A 21,378-nucleotide genomic window follows, 5' to 3' on the forward strand; every position below is an offset into this window, starting at 1 on the left:
GGCATTGATAAAATACAGACTTTCATGTGTATATATTTATATGGAAGATCTTCAAATATATGTACTTTTATTTGATGTAATTTGGTAACAGTTAGTGGTGTACTAATTATCCTTTAATCTGTTTTAATTATAATCTTTAACATTTATTAACATGGTTTTCACTGCTAAGTATTCTAAATACTTATCTTTAAAAAGTGTAGTACTTGAAATTGTAAAGAATTAAATAGATACATTGTTAATGATGATTAATCTCATAAAACATTAATCTGTGCACACTGGCAAATAATATGCAAATTAACTGGTTTCAATTGGATCCAGTTGGGTAACTGGAAAATTTCCAATTGGAAACCAATTGGAAATAATTTCCAGTTACCCAACTGGTTCCAATTAGAATTCATTTCCAGTTACCCATCTTTCCAGTTAGAAGTCATCTCCAGTTACCCAATTGGTACCAGTTAGGATTTCCAGTTACACAACTGAATGGTTCAAGTTAGGATTTCCAGTTAGAAATCATTTCCAGTTGGAAGTCATTTCCAGTTACCCACCTGGTTCCAGTTAGGATTTCCAGTTGCCCAACTGGTTCCAGTTGGGATTTCCAGTTACTCAACTGGTTCCAGTTAGAAATCATTTCCAATTGGAAGTCATTTCCAGTTACCCAACTGGTTCCAGTTAGGATTTCCAGTTGCCCAACTGGTTCCAGTTGGGATTTCCAGTTACTCAACTGGTTCCAGTTAGAAATCATTTCCAATTGGAAGTCATTTCCAGTTACCCAACTGGTTCCAGTTAGGATTTCCAGTTGCCCAACTGGTTCCAGTTGGGATTTCCAGTTACTCAACTGGTTCCAGTAAGAAATCATTTCCAATTGGAAGTCATTTCCAGTTACCCAACTGGTTCCAGTTAGGATTTCCAGTTGCCCAACTGGTTCCAGTTGGGATTTCCAGTTACTCAACTGGTTCCAGTTAGAAATCATTTCCAATTGGAAGTCATTTCCAGTTACCCAACTGGTTCCAGTTAGGATTTCCAGTTGCCCAATTGGTTTCAATTGGTTTCAACTGGAAATTGTTAAATTCCATGCAGTTAAAACCAATTGAAACCAGTTAAAACCAATTGAAACCAATTGAAACCAGTTGGAAATCCAACTGGTTTCAATTGCATTTTTATATGACCACATAATGACGTGATTATGACATCATTTATTTACCAATCAACGACGAGGAAATTTGCGTTTTCATTTGACCAAATTATGACGTGATTATGACATCAATTACCATTTGCCAATCAACAAACAAGAAATTTACAATTTTATTTTCAAAGCGCATATTATTTGCTATTTGCTATTTTTTCAACCTTGCCATGTTAGCAAGGCTCTTTTCTATTTAGAAAAGGAAAAAGAAAAAGAAAATAAAGTAAAATAGTACATGCAAAAAAAAAGGAAATTATATATAATCTTTAAAAAAAGCTCCAAAAGCAGTGGCAAAAATATATCATTATGACTGGTTGCCAACCATGATAACCAAACAAGAAGAAGAAGCTTTTTATGCCAAAGAAGATTGTATTTATTTTTAAACCTTTTTCTTACTCGGTGTTAGACCCCCCTCAGCTCAGCTCACCCCCTATAAAAATTCGCCGGGGGGGGGGGGGGGCGGCGCGGCGACAGGCTTGTGCAGCGCATGCGCACTTACCGCCAACATTTGAAAAGAATTCCGTTGCGTTGCAGTTTATTGAGCTCGAACGAGAAGTGCGACGAAGCTGGCCGTTATTCGTTAATATTAATAATTCTTTTAAAGAATACGGGTCAGATATGGACAACGACCTCGAAGACATTTGCAGTAGGCTAAACAGTAAGTTAGATAACCATTTTCTATTATTTTCTTTTCGTATTTTGTTAAATGCCGCGGCTTGCGCTTGCAGCTAGCTTCGTCACTGAAAATGACATGACACTGCCGGCTGCCACTGGCAATCCCATCACAGTACCGTATGGGTATGGTTGGAACTACCCCTTATCGACCACCTAATCTTCTCATCATCGCATCTGCGAAAATATTCATCAATTTTACCCAGTTTTAGTCTCATTTGTGCAGAAAATTGAGCAGATCAGATTCCCATGTTTCGCTCGACGACTCCGATTCAATTTGCGTATATATCGACGATCAACGAATGCGACGATTTTCCATTTGCTCATTTGCACCCGTCTTTTGAAACCGACCACCCGCGGTACACTAAGTTTACGGCCGATTCTTGTCGCGGTGGCGAAATATTTTTACTCTTTCAAATCAGTTCTATGACGTCAACATGCTAAATGATCGCCTCACTACTTCCACTGCGAGCTCCGACGCATGATTCGATGATTGACGACGGATATTTGTTCTAAAGCCGTTTCCTATCGGATTTCTTGGTTTTTCAGCGGGTTTTGGGTTTGGTCAATACAATTTTGATTAATTCTACTAAATCTTTACTGTTTGTTGCTTCTTTTTTTCTCGTAAAATCGATTCTTACCGTTTCTATGGACACTGCGCCTACTCTCCCGCGCGTATCGTTTGTAATACGCAATAATTTTAACGCGCGCAAGGTGGTCGGTTTCAAAAGAGGTGGTCGATATGTGGTGGTCTTACCATACCATTCAGTGCAAAAGGCCATCGCCGCATAATTCGATCCTCCGCGCATACAGTCGACAGATTGACAAAGAAAATATCGACAACAGATTACCCTGGAAATAACAAAGGTGTGAAATTAAGATAAATTCCCTATTTCTAAATATTTTGGGGAATATGTCAAAATCTTTGAATTATGCCGGGTTGAATACTAGTACCCATACGGTACCGGGCGCTCGCCCCGGCCCGAGCGCCCGCTTGCTGCTGTGGACCACTGCACTGGCGGCCGGCTGGTGATCGCCAACTCCAAGTCTGCACACCTAACGATTTGAGTTAAGATTGAACGTGAATTTCCTTTTATTTTACAAAATCTTTCAATTGATGATGTTCCTTGTATTCTTATGAGTAAGTGTGCAAAAAGTCTCATAAAAATGAGAGAAATAATTGATTTTCTTGGAAAAAATCTCAGCCAGTCATGGTCATTTTCAGATTGAATTGAACAAAATGAATAGTGCCGTGGTACTATTAGTGCCCGATGTGCGATGTCTGCGCATTCATTCACTTTACACAGGCCTATTACACACGCGATGTGAATATTTCGATAAGAAAGCAAGCTCTGACTCTGAGGTACCTCGAGCGAAGTTCGTGCAGGCTCCACTCCACTTCACTACCGCTACTACACTCCACCTAGCTAGGACAGGTGGAGTGTACTACTAGTAGTAGTAGCGGTAGTGAAGTAGAGTGGAGCCTGCACGAACTTAGCTCGAGGTAGCACCGAGGCTGCATTTTGAGGCCGTCACATGAAATGCCCTGGGGCGGTATTCTGAGGTCATTTTATCTTTAAAATATTTTATTTTATCTCTTAAAATGAAATTGGTATTCTGAGATGACATTTTATCTCTCAGATAAAATTTTGAATTTTATCTTGCATGTAAATTTTATCTTGCGTATCTACAGATGATACGCAACAGAGGAGTGCCTGCGTAGACATACCCATCGCGTATCTGGCCATGCAACGCGGATGATGTGCTTGCGCCCATGTTACTTTGAAGAAAAAATAAAATAAACTTAAAAGAGGGTAGGGGCTATTTTATCTCTGCGACGTTGCTTTCATCATTATTTCTTGGTGAATTAACTACAAATGTTGACATAAAAATTAAGAAAAATTATATATTTATTGAGAATAATACCTTAACGTTATTCCTGTACAACCAGGAAGTATTTCATAAGACTTTTCTTGACTAATATTGTCTTTGAAATGATGCTTGAAAAGATGTGATATAGACTTCGAAAAAAAAAAGAGAGTATTGTCATTTTTTTAAAAGAAATCTCTGTAAAGACGCGCAAGCGTATTTTGCAAGCGTATTTGAAGTCAATAAATTGACGCAATCTCACTCCTTTGCCACACCTCCTGGCGGAATGGATTTTCATTGGTTGAGTGGTATGAGAGAGCTATAAAAGCGCATTTCTAATTGGATATTGATTAAAAAAATAGGAGTGTCTTACAGAGATAAAATGAAGATAAAATTGCACTCAGAATACCAATTCGGAGAGATTTTAAGGGTATTTTATCTCACTGATTTTAACGGAGATAAAATATTTTATTTTATCTGAGATAAAATGGATCTCAGAATACCACCCCTGGAAAGAGTTCCATATCCAATGCACCCCCCCCCCCACCAACAACACCAAAAATAACAAAAGGTTGTTGAAAATTCCGGTTCGTTCAGATTTTTCTACGACTACGTGTATAATTTTTTTTGTATTGTTGTGTTGGCACCTTAGTTGGGACTTGAACTCACCTCGTTTTATCTGTAGTCAAGTCACCTGTTCCTGCTATGCTAGCGAGAAGCGCTGCCGCTGATACTGGAAGGGGTATCAGCCAATATTTCGACTAGACTTGACTCACACCCTTTACTGACTAAATAAACCGATGTCTATGGACAATTACACACACTATATACATGCTCGAAATTTGACGGAATAAAGCCATATTTTAGTATGTATTTCCACTCCCCCATCATATATGTTCTTTATAAAATAGGTGTATTATTTCAAGCATCGCGATTGGCCAATACGCGTCACATGACATCCAACTTTTTTTGTGCACTGCACGGCAGTGCAAAAGGTGCGCAAAGAAAATTGACATTGCACGCTCAAGCAAACCAGTGCGGTAGAAGTCCAACAAAACTGTACTGTAACTTTTTAAAAATTTGTTTCTGTGTTGCTATTTTATAAAACAAATAATGCACTTGCTCTGTCGTGCGTAAAAGTAAATGCAGAGAAAGCTCGGTTTCTTCAGATGGAGCACACTGGGCACTCGCCGCAAGCGGCTCGTGCACAGTGCGGCACCTATCTAAAGAAACCTCGCGTGCTCTGCATTTCCACTAACGCACTCGGCTGCATGCATTATTTGTATAATATTGGGCTAGATATGTGATTCTGATCCTTCTTCGTGTTTTTATACGCCCGTTTTGACGGGACGTATTATGGTACATGTATCACGCTCTGTGTTCGTCCGTCTGTCCGTCCGTTAACTTTTCCTTGTAAACGTGATAACTTCAGTTTAACTTAACCTAGGCTCATATAATTTGGTATGTATAATACAAGCATGGATCCAAGGTAGCCTATTGATTCAAGGTCAGAAGGTCAAAGGTGAAGTCGCCATCTTCCACTTTTCTTGCTTGACCAATAGCTCCATTAACCGCGTTACAGACGGGCGTACTATGTGCTCGCCTTTGCGACACTCTTGTTATTTTCAGTTTCAGTGGGGGTGCATATGGAACTCTTGCCAATGCCCTAAATTCCTATTTTCCCACCATTTTGAGTCAGATTTTTGATGAATAGATCTGTTTATGACATTTTAGGAGAAAGAGAGGGAGAACCAAAACTACCTGTCCTGGCATCACACTTGAGGAGGAGATGAAGTCGGTTATTGACGGTGAATATGACCTAGCCCGGGGGAGTTTCCAGAAGAAGGCCCAGAACCGCCGACCGCCAGGAGTGGAGGTCCTTCGTTGTTGCCCTACGTGCCAGGCGGCATCAGGCAGTAGGTAAGTAAGTACAGTAGGCTATTTCAGGTGTAAAGTTTATTTTTTGTTTTGAGTCGTTGCGCATCTTCTACATGTATTATCAGAATCGCGCAGATTCGGATGTGCGCAATCTTGGGACACCTTATATGTGTATCTGTCAATGGTCCTAACTGTACTAAGAGGACTCCGTGATGATATATTTATCATTTTTACATTGTATTTTCATTCATGGAGCCTAGACAAGTCTCTGTTGACTGTAGAACTTTGTACACAAAGATGGATTTCCCTAGAAAATCCACTTTTCCCACAATAATTTATGGGCAAACATTTAATTTTTCCAATTTGTAAGCCTTTGTATTTCAAATATAAAAAAGGCTTAACCCTAAATAGACTGGGCTATTTCGATGCCTATGAAGACTGGGGGGGGGGCTGATTCAGCCCCCCTTATGATCTCGGCTGTCGATCGTGTGATCGCGACGAAAATTGGCATGCGCGTTACCCATGGCATTATCTACAAAACTATAATATCAAATTCTGCGAAAAATCTCACTGCTCATTAATTATGCTAATTTATGCGTAAAATCAAAAGTTGGCTCTAATTAATGAAATAATGCCCCTAAAATGCTAATATTTGTTTCACATACTCTAGATAGGCATCTGATAAAATTTATTTTTCAAAAATTAAAAAAAAAACATTTATTTTCTTATGTATTCTTTTCTTTGTTTTTCGACTTTTTGTTTTTTAGTGTTTTTTCAATGGAAATTGTCGAGGACTTTATTTTGACCATAAACAAGATAAAATTTATTGATTTTAACTTTTAAGCAGTGAAATGAAAAATGATGATACATTTATGAATTTTGGCTTAAAACACTATTTGCATTGAATTTGTACACAAATTCACGTTTTTGAGTAATTTTGGGTCTGCATGCACTTACAAAATATTGTGTAATTTCGGAAACACGTACCCGGGGGTCACAATTTTGGTCTCAAAAGTTGCACGAGAGTTTAAAGTAAAAAGTCAGCAAGCCATGCGGTCAAAAAAATTTGAGCGGCGGATTTATCGTGAAATATGTCGAGGGGGGCTGAATCAGCCCCCCCCCCCAAGTCTTTAACATGTGCATTTGTGATTACATCAGGGGGGTGTTTCACAAAGATTCAAGTATGACTTAGAGTCGCACTTAAATACCGGGTTGCATACTGTATGAAAGTCTTGACCACATTGGTCAGATCGTCTCATGCGGACGCACACTAATGCGTATCTATCAATAAGATCGCGCGTTGCATACATTTATCATGTACACGTCGGCATTTAAGTGAGACTTAAAGTGATTGGCTAACATTGGTTTGACTTTTAAAAAATCTGAGCTAGAAGGTCACACTTGTCACCTGTGTCTGTGATATGTTACAAAAATGAAGCCCAGAAAAAAATTGCATTCGAATATAATTATTTAGTGCTTCAAAAATTGAAATATAAAGTGACCGAAACACCATCTTAATTTCATCCCATACACTTATGTGTACTATTTAGGCGTCTATAAGACGCCTATTTACAAAATCGGGGTTTGCCTTGTAGTTTTAGCTTTTCATTCTCAATAATGGTTGTTTTCAGGGTTTATAAGTTCTAATACATGCACTGGTACACATGTTTATTCTTGGTTTGAGAATTTTTTAAATCGGCTGCTCACAAAGTTAAACAATACCTTTAAGTCATACTTAAATCTTTGTGAAACACCCCCCAGAATTGATCTTGGTTATGTGAAATTGGCACCTTGTAATTTCTTATTCAAACTGATGGAATTATCCCATTACCATTTAAAACAAATAAAAAAGCATGAATTAAAATCATGATTAATTAAAAAAAAGAAATATGTTTTTTTCAAACAAATTTACTCTAAAATGTCCTTCCCTATACAGAGATGGTTTGGAGGTGCAGATCTTGAGGGCATCAAGCCCCCCACCCCCGACTTGACTTTACATGTTAATATTTGAAGTACTGTATAAAATATGTAACACACCCCACATTGTTGATTATTGATATTGATATTGAAACCATTTAGTTTCTAATGAATATTAAGTAGTTAATGTAGGAAAGGTTTTTATGTTTCTCATCTGTTATTTTTGCAGATGATGTAAGTTGAAATGGAAGGTGTCCTGAATCTGCACCCAGTCATCTGGTTTCGTAACACCTTTCATAGCGCCATTGGAACCTGCTCCCTACCAGTATAACATCAAACAGATTGGAAGAATAACGGCCAATGGGAAGTGCCTTTTATACCCCTACTTGCCACACAGCAGTCTGTGGTTTAGCGCAATCTAAACTTGATTATTGTAGCTCTTCGTGCTTGAATTAGGGCGATCTGGACCGACTGCAGATAGTACAGAATGCTGCACCTATTGTGCCATTTGCCATACACCCACTTCGCTGGCTGCAAGTCAAGGAAAGGATGTACATGAACATCAGTGTCCGTCTACTGATTTTCAAAGTCAATGACAGGGATCCAGATTACATGTATTAAAAGGAATGCCTTGTGCGTCATTTTCGTTCTAGGCGCACTTGCCTTTTTATTTTTGTGATCCTTAGTCTACCATGCACCTACAAATTAGCTACTGGTGATGAAACTTTCTCCACTACTGCTCCAAGGCCATGGAATTAGCTCCATCCTCTCCTCCAATTTTTAACAACCTTGGATCAATATCATTTGAGAAGACCTACCACATTCCTTATCATCTTTGCTCTGGACTTGGAACAACACTGTCACTGCCTGGTAATTTGAATTTTTTAAAATCTCATGTGCTGACTAGGATGGCATCTCAAAGTGCTTTGTATCTCACAAAATAGTGTGTTGTGTAAAAGAGAACAAGCATTGAGGTCAAGCATAAGGGTAACCATGGATATGGCCTTTGATTACTTTTTAACAAAACTGAAAAAATTCATCAAAATAGGACAAGGATAATAAAGTAATGTATGACATTCTAAGCTCTGCATTATTTTGGTGAAAGACCTCTAAGCATATGCAAGTAGCCTGCTGATGATGTCATACAGACGTACACGTACATGTATCCCCAACTTATTATTTTGTATATAAAATTGTGTATTTAAATTGGATTGTAAACTGCATTGATGTGACTTACCTGTATTGATTATTGCTGGAAGTTCTTTTGCTACATGGGACCGGAAGACATACTTATTATTTATTACACATGAAATAATTGCTATTTCATCTGGTAACAGAACAATAAAAATGTGGGCATGATATCATAAACTTATCTACTTGCATGTGTTAATTTTTTTATCTGATTTTGATAAAATTTTCACTATTTTGCATGGTAAATATTACTTTATTTATCATAGATATAATTATGTTGAGCCTGGATATACAAGTACCCCTTTAGAGATAAATTACCCCTTTAAAGATAAATTACCAGTTGTAGTAACAATCTTAAAATGAGTTCGAACAGAATCCAAATATAGCTCGAGAAGAAAATGCGTAATTGCTGAGAAATGAGCAAAATAAGCATGTAAATCTATCAAATGTCAGGTATTTTTCGAATCAGTTATATTAAACTGTCCTGTCTCACATATGTTTTTCTGTGTTAGTGATCATCAGAATTATTGATTTTAAAGATAAATTCCAGTTCTGGTAACGATCTCAAAATGACTTTTTACAGAATCTAATATAATGACCACCCAAGTGTCTGTATGAATAAAAAATATGTGCCAAAGGATTCTGGAAGAAATTGTGTAATTGCTGAGAAATAAGCAAAATAAGCGCGGATTCGGTCACTTCCGTCGGGTCTTTATTCCAGAAATAATAATACACTGTCCCACGTGTGCCTATCTGTGTTGGTGATCTTCAGTTTGAACCTTCTTAGCGTAGATTTCAAGATTTCACAAAGTTCAGTTTATGTAACTGTACCAGATCTAGATCCTCAATGATATACTGACAATTAAGCCTGGTTTTACAGACTTTCTCATGAAATCAGTGTTTACTGCAACTACTGGCATTTCTCTTTAAGTTCAAAATTCATGATTTTACAAAGATACAAGTTTACATTAATGTACCAGATCTAGATCATGTACAATATTTTGACAATTAACCTTAATTTAAAAGACTTTTTCAAGAAATAATTGTTTGCTGCAACTACTGTCATTTACCCCTAAGTGATAATGTAATACAATCACAAACTTTTCATAAGAATTAATATACATGTATGATTCTTAAACCCAAATGCAAGCTTCCATAAATCCTGAAATCAATGCAACTCTGGTATTTTTTTTTACATATAGTATATTTTTACCTACATTACATAGATCTCTAAAGTTGAAGGTATATTTAATTACAATTTCAACAAAAAAGCTATATTCTTGGAGATCATTATTATTCATAATGCCTCTGTTATGTATTAATGTATTAATGTGTATTTATGTATTGGTATAACAAACATTGTAATTATTTCATTCCTTTGACCCTAATACTGCATTTTCATAGAAAAGTGTTTTTTTTTTAAAATCTATTTCTTTTCCTTTTTTTGCTGGTAATATCATGTTATGCAACTTTTATTTATTAATAGAATATTTGTCATGATTTCCTAATTGAAATGCGTACACGTATTTGATTTTGTTTTCCATTTTTGTATATATTCTTTTTCTGGGGGGGGGGGGGTCATGTTCTTGAGACTGAGTCAAGTTATGCAAGGCCCTGGCATGGAAGATCATTATATTGTTACTGGGAATGCTGGACATTGTCAGACCACCTCAGTATTCACCAACAATAGATAATCCTCAATGACAAGGTCTTTGAAGTGGTGTGTGTACATTACATGTAGAATTTAATTTAAACGTTTATGTCATCACGTCAGAATACGTTAAAATATATCATAGTCGACTCCAAAAGACGTCATATTCATTTCAATATGCGACGTCAATATGACGTCTATTACTAGTCAGCAATATGTTTCAAAGTCGTCATTCAGACGTCGTAGTTGACTTATAAAGACGTCATAATTACAGCAATATGACGTCTGAAACTGGTCAGGAATAGGTTACAAAGTTGTCATTAAGACGTCGTAGTTGACTTTTAAAGACGTCATAATTACATCAATATGACGTCTAAAACCGGTCAGGAATAGGTTGCATGGACGTCATTACGACGTCGTCGTCGACTCTCGAAGACGTCATAATCACGTCAATACACGACGTCAAGCTGACCCTTGATACTGGTCAGGAAAACGTTGTAAAAACGTTGCAAAGACGTCATTAAGACGTCGTAGTCAATCTTGGAGACGTCATAATGACGTCAATATACGACGTCATAATGACGTTATTCGCGGGTGCAAGATCCCGTCAATAAGACGTCATGTTACGACGTCAAAATGACGTGACACTCGTCGTTAAACTGACGTAATTATGACGTCATTTTTACCAGTTTCTGCTATCAGGGCGAATTCACGGTCGCACCTCAATATTACTCTTCTCGTTATGGCGAAAAACTACTTTTACCTAAACCACGGACAGAATTCCTTAAGAAATCCTTTAAATATAGAGGTGCCAAGGTATACAATGCCCTACCTTTGGACTTAAAATTGTCTCCTACCATAAACAATTTCAAAACCAAATTATCATCTCACTTCGGTGACCTGCTTATGTAGCACCCCTTTGGTGTACTACATAATATTTCCAGCTTATGTATTATTTCTTTATTTCATGTGAATTCTTAAATATCTTTATCATGTATTACTTTTATATGTTTCATTTCTTGAGAATATAAAATATATATTCTTCCTCCCAACTTATATCACATTCACATACCTACAGTGCATGTGTTATACATCATAAGGCTTGCCGCTTGCAGACCCTATGATAACACACCTTTGTCTTTATATTAACCTGTCTGAGCTAAACAATGAATGCTCAGATTACTTCAAGTTTAATGGGCCTTTGTGCTCTAGACTCTAGACACCTTCTTTGTCTGAAGAAGAATTTCCCTCCAAATTCTGTTTTGCACTCACCCCTATAGTGGACTGAACTAGTCCATTATTTGTATAGGTTAGTTTCAGATTTGAATATTATATGTTTATTTTATAAATTTTGACATATAATGAGATGTCTTATTTTAAGTATTATGTTTTATATTATATTGTTGTATTTACAAATACATAAGTATTTGTGGAGTTTAGTCAAGTAGAAATGACCATGGATCAACTCCTGGACTATTACATAATATCAAACACCCCCACAAGTTACAATATTGGAAGAGTCCGCTTTCTACTTCCAAGGGCGATGTTCCTGTCTCATCACATTTTGCTTTTGGAGATGGAGACAGAACAGACCTCCAAGAATTACCTCTCATAATTCTTGTATTTTTAATTCCTGCTGTACAGGTAAGATCCAACAGTCATTTTCTACATATTATTATATAATTGTAATATTTATTGTGTTTTAATATTATTCATGAAATTTATGAATAATTGATTCCAGTTCCTTGTTGTAATTTAATATTTGAAATACAGTGTGTCTGAACTTGTTTGAAAGTTCAACACTTATTGAATATTTATACTTTGGCATTTTCAATATGGCACAAGCCTTCAACCAATGAAACTATATTGATATATTCTTACTTTATTATATTCCATTATCTCAACTATTTCATAACTATTACATTTGCTATTTTATTGATAGTCGAATATTCAAATATCGAAATGTATTGACAATATTGTAAAGAATGATTTAATTTTGATCGATAGTCAATTTGACACATTTTGCTTTTGGAGATGGAGACAGAACAGACCTCCAAGAATTACCTCTCATAATTCTTGTATTTTTAATTCCTGCTGTACAGATTTCCATTGACATGAATTGGCTCATAAGCCATCTCTCCATCTCATTGAGACCCTTATATATATAATTTCATTTTGTTTAGTTTACTATATAGTTATTACTATATTTCATTATGGTTAGTTTATTTAACTAGAAACAAAGTCATTATTCTAGTTGATATGAAGTTAACAACTCCATTTATATGGAGCTCATGATAACGGTATTAATCATTATGTGACAAGTCGTCTCATATATATATATTGTATATAATGTAAATACGTTGTATTAATAATAAAGGAATAATCATCTTTTTCCTTTAATCAAGTTAGTAAAGAAACTTTATTTGAATGTCTTTTTATGTAGTTATTAAGTAAGTAACATATTAACTGTTGAATGCTTATGACTGTGTGTATGCTATAATATGATTGTGTATGCATGTGCTAAGGTTTAACTATTTTTAGTAGTTTATCGATATAATATTAAGTTCCACACCTAGTAGACCGACAGGTAGGGAATAAATACTGATATAGATATACATTCCCTCTATATCATTTGTATTTAATATATAATTTAAAGTCTTCCGCTGCATGTTAGTTGTATTTAAAGATCCTCCCCCTACCCGAAAAATGTCGGTGCTACAATTGGTAGCAGAGCGAGGTTTATATTTTTTTTTTAGTAGACTATAATATTGCTATGTCTTTGCAATTGTTAGGTTTATAATTTGTATGACCAAAGTGACAGTATAATCCTTTTGATTATCTTTTAAATAAATGGTATTAAGGGAGAGAAGGTGTAAGTATAGGTATTGAGTGAAGATACCTTTAGGAACTAGTATTTGAATTTTTACCACAGTTCATTTTGTTCCATTTGTGTGTGTTATTGAAAATCCTATCTCTACACCATTTAGCTCTATTGTTTGAGTAAGAAGATACTTCGTAGGAGTGCATAACAGGTTACTTAGAAAATCTATTTTTGCATTATACTTTTGCTACATTTGCGCGCTCACTTTTGGTTCATTCAATTTAGTGGATAATTAGGGTCTAGGTACAAGACTATTCCTGATCAGATTTTGCTCCATCAATCTGTCATCTACCCAGTTTGATAAGGACATTTGTTTTGAATCCAACTCTTTGGTAGTTGATTCTCTGTTGTTAGTTTTCTTTTTCTTCCTTTCTCTCTTTGTTTTCTATTTTGATGCTGTTTGCTTTTCAGGAGCACAGTATTTTGGTTTTGTATATTTTGTCATTTTTAACTTGACATTGTTTGAATTTTGTATTTGATAGATAATTTCAGGCAATTATCTTAGGACCCTGTTCATTTTCATAATTTTCATATTTTGTTAGTTACATTTCCAATATTGTTTGATTTGATTAGTTAATCATGGCTGAAGCTAATGATCTTGTTGGTACCCCCACCCCTTATGAGGTCAAGGAGGATTCGCCTCCTCCCTCTCCCTCAGATACCCTGAGTGATTTCCTCGCAGGGGCAGGGATAAGTCTTGATGAGTTGAAGCATTTAGTTAGAGGGAGTTCTAATAACTCTCAAGGAGGTATCTCTTCCTCAGAGTCATCCCAGATCCGCTTGCCAAGGCTTGGCCTCTTCTCTGGAAGAGAACCAGTCAAGCAAGGCGAAGTGGACTGGGAGACATTTCACGATGTTGCAAGGGAAATAGCCACTATGGCTGGCCTGAGCGAACAATCAAAACGTCGTGAAATAGTGACTCGCCTCCTTTTACCTGCTAAAGACTTTGCTAAGCAAGTCGCGGCAGGTACCACCTCAATCGATCTACTGGCTTATTTGGACAGCATCTATGGTGCTGTTCAAAACAACAACCTGCTGCTTCAGGAATTCATGGGATTGGTCCAAGGTAAGGATGAAAAACCATCGGATTTCCTAAAGCGACTACAATTGAAGGTTAGTAGATTAGTTGAGGTGGGGGAGTTCTCCCATCAAGCAGCAACCCAAAAGTTGCTGGACAAATTCAAGCTCGGATGTCATGACGAATATATATTGACAGTAACGAATCTGCATAACCAAATCGTTGCTCCCCCTTTTCCTAAATTAATTAGTATTATAAGAGAGGCAGAAGCAACCAGGACTGCCAAGAGGGCCCAATACAAACCCAACCCCAAAACAGCCCATAGCTATGTACAATTTGAAAACATGAGCTTGTATCACACTGAGCAACAAAAAGAGACCCAGCCAAAACACAATAAACCCCAGAAAAGCTCAAATAAAGGAGCATCTCCTTCCAATAAATCCAAATATCATCCCTCCACATCTCGTCCCAAATCTTCCCCTCGATGCCCAGTTAGGGTAATCGTGTGCTTTAAGTGTGGTGAGTTTGACCACTATCAAGGTGATTGCGAAAACCCACCAAACGAAGATCTCAAGAATAGGAACATGGCCAAAAGAGAGGAAATTATTAAGGCCTGGGAGGCAATTAACAAGCCACAAACTGTTAGGAGTCCCCCAAACGAGTAAAGACCCCTGTCAGTGGGCGGACGGGTGGTCAAAAGAAAGAGAAGAAAAAGCGCCCTCATTGTTTGACACAAAGTTCAGGTAACAATAGTAATTGTAATATCGATATCCCTGAAGGTTTAGTAGGTGAGCCCTGTGAGACGGCATGTGTAGTTGACAACATTCCCACCACCTGTCTCATAGATAGTGGGAGCGTAGTCACTACCATGCAGAAACACTTCTATGACAAACACTTAAGAGATAAGTATCCCCTTGAGAAAATAGTAGACAGAGTATTTAGGATAGAAGGTGCTAATGGAAGCCCGGTAATGTATGAAGGATACATTTCCATTCCCATTACCCTCCCAAAAGAAATTGTAGGAATTGATAGCCCTGTTAATGTGTTAGTGGTTATTGTTACTTGTCCTGTATCTTGCCCTTCCCCAATCATTGTTGGCACCAATGTGTTTCGAGGCCTTGCCAAAACCTGCAGAGCACAGTTGGGTTCTGGGTTTCTGTCTAGATTAGACGTTCCAATGACCGTTCTGGCATGTTACCAGAAGGCAATCAAAGAGGGAAAGATGGGTGACCCCATCACTGGTAAAGTTGGACATGTGAATAGCAACTTACGTAAGCCTATCACAATCCAACCCTCTGAGGTGGTAGAGGTAGCTGGAGTCCTCTGCCATACTCTGCCATCTGGTAAGCATGAAGTGCTAGTTCAGGAGGTGGAAGGAACTAATAGAACACCAGGAATTCAAGTGCTGAATTCCATCCATACGGTGCGAGGAAAGAAGGCCAAGATTAAGGTCACAATAGCCAATAACACAAAGGCCCCTGTAACACTCCGCAATAGCCAGGTAATTGCGTCTGCATATACCTACATGTGGAGTAGGCCTTTGTCCCAGGTTACTCAAAACCTGAGGCAGATGATGACTGATGATGATTTTGATGTAGATATTTCTAGCAAGTCTGTCCCTTGCTATTTCACCTCTTCACCTAGCAAAGTGAATGAGGATGACAACGAAGATGATAATGATGATTATGACATTGCCCCTGGTGTTCCTCAAGATATAGCGGACACCTTGCGGCATCAGCTAGATCAACTGGATGGATTGTTCTCCAAACATGATCTAGATTATGGTTGTGCTAAGGGCGTGGAACATAGCATTAACATTTCTGATAAGACTCCGTGGAATGCAAGAGCACGCCCAATTCCACAAAGCATGTATGAAGAAGCAAGACAGCTTTTTCAAGGTCTTTTGGATGCAGGATTGATTAGGCCTTCAGAGAGCGCTTACAGCTCACCTGTATGTCTGGTACGAAAGAAGTCAGGAAAACTAAGGATGACAGTCGACTATCGGCAACCGAATAGGCGTGTCATTCCAGATGCGTACAGCATACCCAAGGTAGAAGACTTATTCAATTCTCTCCATGGATCAAAATTCTTCACCGTAGTTGATCTCAAGGGAGCATTCTTTCAGATCCCACTCCGTGAAGAAGATCGAAAGTACAGTGCTTTCAACACTCCATTTGGGTTGTTCGAATTCAGACGAATGCCTCAAGGTCTCAAGTCGAGCCCTGCCCAAATGCAAAGAGTGGTTGAACGTTGTCTTGGTGATTGCTCCCTCAGGGAAGCAATCGCATATATCGATGACATTGTCATACATGCCCCATCCATTGAAGAGTGTATTGAGCGTACATCTCGAGTCCTTCGTAGGGTTAGAGACTTTGGGCTTACCTTGGAGAAATCCAAGTGTCACTTCCTTTACCAGACTATCTCTCATCTCGGTCATGAGGTTAGTGGTGAAGGAATCCGTCCATGTCCTTCCAAGATTCAAGATGTGATAAACTGGAAGAGACCTGATAATGTTCAACAACTCCGACAGTGGTTAGGTTTTTGTGGGTACTATCGTAGATTCTGTAATAACTTCAGTAAGATTTGTAGACCTCTTAATGACCTACTAACTGGCTTGTCTATGCCTCGGAAAGATAGCAGTACCCCTGCTGAGCGCTCTAAGGTCAGAAAAGCACAACTCGAACCGTTTCGTGAGAAATGGACCGATAAGTGTGAGAAGGCCTTTATTGAGCTCAAAGAGTTGCTTACGTCAGCTCCTGTTCTTGGCTTTGCAGACCTTTCCAAACCATTTGAACTCCACTGTGATGCTTCAGGTTTTGGGCTAGGTGCTGTATTATATCAGGAACAAGACTGTGTGAAGCGGGTTATATCCTATGCATCTCGTGGGTTGAGTCACTCAGAAAGGAATTATTGCGCTTGGAAGCGTGAATTTCTTTGTCTGAAGTGGGCTGTCACTGAGAAATTTTCTGACTATTTATATGGTACCAAGTTTTTGGTTATTACTGATAACAATCCACTCACCTACGTCATGACATCAGCAAAGCTTGATGCCACGGGACAAAGGTGGGTTGCCAATCTGTCTGTCTATGATTTTGAGATTAGATATTGTCCCGGCAAGAATTTGAATGATGCCGACTCGCTCAGCAGAAGACCCAACCTCCTCCCTGACGATGAACAGGTCATCGACAATGTGAGTAGCCAAGTTGAGTTCCTTAGGTCGCGAGTGAAATCTGTTGATAATGCTGAGATAAATGCAGTTTTCCAAGGCTATATTCACATTCGTCAGGACAAGTCACATGAGAGTTTGACATCGACCTTTGCTTCGAACTTGGCTATGCAGCCTGCCGCCATACCTGATTCATATGTTGAAGGTATAGAGGGAGACCCTGCATTGCCAGGAATCAGTGATAGTGAATGGCAACAATACCAAAGTTTGGATTCAGATATTGAAGCGGTAAAGGAGTTTGTGGGATTGAGGTCACGCCCTTCCTTGAAAGATAGGAAGCAAGCGAGCCCAAGACTTAAACTGCTTTACCGTGATTTGAATAGGCTGGTTCTAAATAATGGTGTCCTATATAGGGAAACTAAAGATCCAATATCTGGTGAGACGAGACGCCAACTTGTGCTCCCAGACAGCCATGTACATCAAGCCATTCATGGTATTCATGATGAATGTGGCCATCTCGGATTTGACAAATGTGTTTCCCTTGCTAGAGCTCGATTTTATTTCCCTTTTATGGCTTCTTCCATCAAAGCATGGATCGACAAATGTGATCGATGCATTAAGAGGAAAAAGAAACAAGAGAAGGCGGAAATGGACTCAATTGTAACAACTCAACCGCTAGAGCTCTTATGTATTGACTTTTTGAGTATTGAGCCTGATAATGGAGGTGTAGAAAACATACTGGTAATGACTGATCACTTTAGTAAGTATGCAGTAGCAGTACCTACTAAAGACCAGCGTAGCAGTACAGTAGCTAAAGCGCTTTGGGACAACTTTATTGTCCATTATGGATGGCCTGCCAAAATCCTGTCTGATCAAGCGCAGGACTTCAATTCTCGTTTGATACAGGAGCTCTGTACTATGGCTGGTGTGGAAAAGGTAAGGACCACGCCTTACCACCCTCAATCCAATCCAGTGGAGAGGTTCAACCGTGTCCTACTAGACATGCTTGGATGCCTCTCCGATAAGCACAAATCGGAATGGCGTCGTCATGTGAGCACCCTTGTACACGCTTATAATGTATGCGAACATGACACCACGCACTTCTCTCCTTACTATTTGATGTTTGGGAGAAATGCGCGTTTGCCGATTGACCTTGCCCTAGGGATTGATCCACAGTGGTCTGTCCATTCTGACAAGACATCATATGTCAAGGCACTGAGAGAGCAGCTTGCCGAGGCATATGAATTGGCCGGGAAGCACATGGCAGCCCGCAGTAGTGCTAACAAACGGCGCTATGATCAAAAGGCCACGGCACCTGTACTTCAAAAAGGTGACCATGTTCTTGTTAGAAATGTACATCTTAGAGGTAAGCATAAGTTGGCTAACAAGTGGGGAGATGATGTATATGTGGTTCTATCCAAAATGGATGACTCGCCTGTCTATCGTGTTCAACGGGTGGGTACTGATCTTGCTCCAAAGGTCCTCCATAGGAATCTTCTATTGCCATATAATGGGCAACAAGAATCAGAACCACAGGTAGAAGATGCACCTACCACTAACAAACTCATCACCCCAAAGAAAGCCAACTGCAAGTCCAGAGAGGCTAGTAACAGGAAAGAATGTTCATCAGCGCCTATTGAGAGTGATGATGATGGAGATTCTAATAATGATTTGTTTGTCCCTGTTCCAGTCATTCCTATTCATGAAGAAGATAATAATATCAGTAGTACAAATACCACTGTAGATCCTATCTTTTCTGACCCCAATACTGAATCAGTAGCACCCCCAGAGATTGAAAATCCCTCTATCAATCCCTCGGTAGTTGATATCCATCCAAGTGATAGTGAAAGTAGTACTGAAGAAGTGGGTACATTGAACAGTGATAGGTGTGATATGGATAATGTTCAGAATGTTAATTCAGATAATTCAAACAATTCAGATAATGTCAATAATGAAACTCCAGAAGCACCTAAAATCAATTGTGATACTGAAGGAAGTACTGATCAATGTTTACCTCCACCGAATGAACCAGAAGTGAGACGGTCTGTTAGGCAAAATAAAGGTGTAGCTCCTAAAAAGCTTAGCTATGAACGTCCAGGTGAACAGATAAATTTAGATTTTAAGTTAGCCCTTGTACAACAGATGAGAGCTTTCATGAATGATATATTATGAATGTGTGATTGATTACTGTTGCGTATATATGGAATATTTATGTATTCCTTAATTGCAGTTTTAATTATACATTTTTTTTTTTTTAGTTTTGTTAAAATGCTGATTAGATAGGTTTCATGCCTACTATATAATGTCAGTAGATTTTTCTATTTTTATTGTAAGATAGATTATGATATATATGTTAATATATAGTCATTAACTGATAGGGTATTGATAGGAGAGTTGTAACTTAATTAGATTATTAAGTTAGGATGAGGGTTCTCAATTGAGTTTGGAGTTGATGCTTCATCCGCCACATCCGTAGATGAGGACTGGATCTATTGAAGTTCCACCATCATAGGAGCTGTTTTCAACTCTCAATATGCCCTATCGCCAACGTGAGGATAGACAAGATGACAACAGCAGAGAGAGCACTCATCGCTTCGCCACTGATTAATGATGCCTGAAATTATCTTGTATGTCATTGGTGACATGGGTGAACTTACATATAGCATGTTTAGAAATTATAAACTGCAACAGTGCTTTTCATCAAGCCTGATAAAACTGTGAGCTGGGGACATTTGTCCATATCCCATGTTATTTCTATGACTTCATCAAGTTGGTCCTGTTTCTCTTAATTAGAACTCGATGGGCATCTATATACTACTTGGCTGCGTCATGTGAACCACAATCGCATGACTTCGACTCTCGAGCAATATGGATGGAGACCTGAGTTGGGATCTCAACATCTTCAGATTGCAGCTGTTCGTCATATTCCTCAGAACGTCCGAGAAGGAAAAGCATTGAACTTTTTGATGGTGTTATTGGAACTTTGGAACGAAATATATATGTATATATTATATATACTATTTTTTTTCTCGCACAATATCTATTTGTGTTCTTTTCATGGGACACTATATTTTTTTTTTTTTTTTTTTTTTTTTAAGTGGGGAAGAGTTGTAGCACCCCTTTGGTGTACTACATAATATTTCCAGCTTATGTATTATTTCTTTATTTCATGTGAATTCTTAAATATCTTTATCATGTATTACTTTTATATGTTTCATTTCTTGAGAATATAAAATATATATTCTTCCTCCCAACTTATATCACATTCACATACCTACAGTGCATGTGTTATACATCATAAGGCTTGCCGCTTGCAGACCCTATGATAACACACCTTTGTCTTTATATTAACCTGTCTGAGCTAAACAATGAATGCTCAGATTACTTCAAGTTTAATGGGCCTTTGTGCTCTAGACTCTAGACACCTTCTTTGTCTGAAGAAGAATTTCCCTCCAAATTCTGTTTTGCACTCACCCCTATAGTGGACTGAACTAGTCCATTATTTGTATAGGTTAGTTTCAGATTTGAATATTATATGTTTATTTTATAAATTTTGACATATAATGAGATGTCTTATTTTAAGTATTATGTTTTATATTATATTGTTGTATTTACAAATACATAAGTATTTGTGGAGTTTAGTCAAGTAGAAATGACCATGGATCAACTCCTGGACTATTACATAATATCAAACACCCCCACAAGTTACAATATTGGAAGAGTCCGCTTTCTACTTCCAAGGGCGATGTTCCTGTCTCATCACATTTTGCTTTTGGAGATGGAGACAGAACAGACCTCCAAGAATTACCTCTCATAATTCTTGTATTTTTAATTCCTGCTGTACAGGTAAGATCCAACAGTCATTTTCTACATATTATTATATAATTGTAATATTTATTGTGTTTTAATATTATTCATGAAATTTATGAATAATTGATTCCAGTTCCTTGTT

At 37.9% G+C, this 21,378-nt stretch overlaps 1 protein-coding gene across 2 annotated transcripts; it reads left to right on the plus strand.

The window, feature by feature from the left end:
* Positions 1-1,707: 1,707 nt before the first annotated feature.
* On the plus strand, positions 1,708-14,928 carry LOC129273326 (uncharacterized). Of its 2 annotated transcripts, none has more exons than XM_064097739.1 (3): positions 1,708-1,841; positions 5,459-5,648; positions 7,749-14,928. In XM_064097739.1, the coding sequence occupies exon 3, from the start codon at positions 13,822-13,824 to the stop codon at positions 14,923-14,925; it is 1,104 nt and encodes a 367-aa protein (XP_063953809.1). In that variant the 5' UTR covers positions 1,708-1,841; positions 5,459-5,648; positions 7,749-13,821; the 3' UTR covers positions 14,926-14,928. The 2 variants fall into 2 exon arrangements, with proteins under 2 accessions (XP_063953809.1, XP_063953808.1); XM_064097738.1 differs by having other exon boundaries at positions 5,459-5,644.
* Positions 14,929-21,378: the final 6,450 nt, after the last annotated feature.

This window comes from Lytechinus pictus, chromosome 3 (genome assembly GCF_037042905.1).
Source record: "Lytechinus pictus isolate F3 Inbred chromosome 3, Lp3.0, whole genome shotgun sequence".
In the NCBI taxonomy this organism is placed as follows: Eukaryota; Metazoa; Echinodermata; class Echinoidea; order Temnopleuroida; family Toxopneustidae; genus Lytechinus; species Lytechinus pictus.

Excerpts from the sequence above, each read along its gene's own strand:
- LOC129273326 (XM_064097739.1), top strand. The coding sequence starts at position 13,822 with ATGGCTGAAGCTAATGATCTTGTTGGTACCCCCACCCCTTATGAGGTC.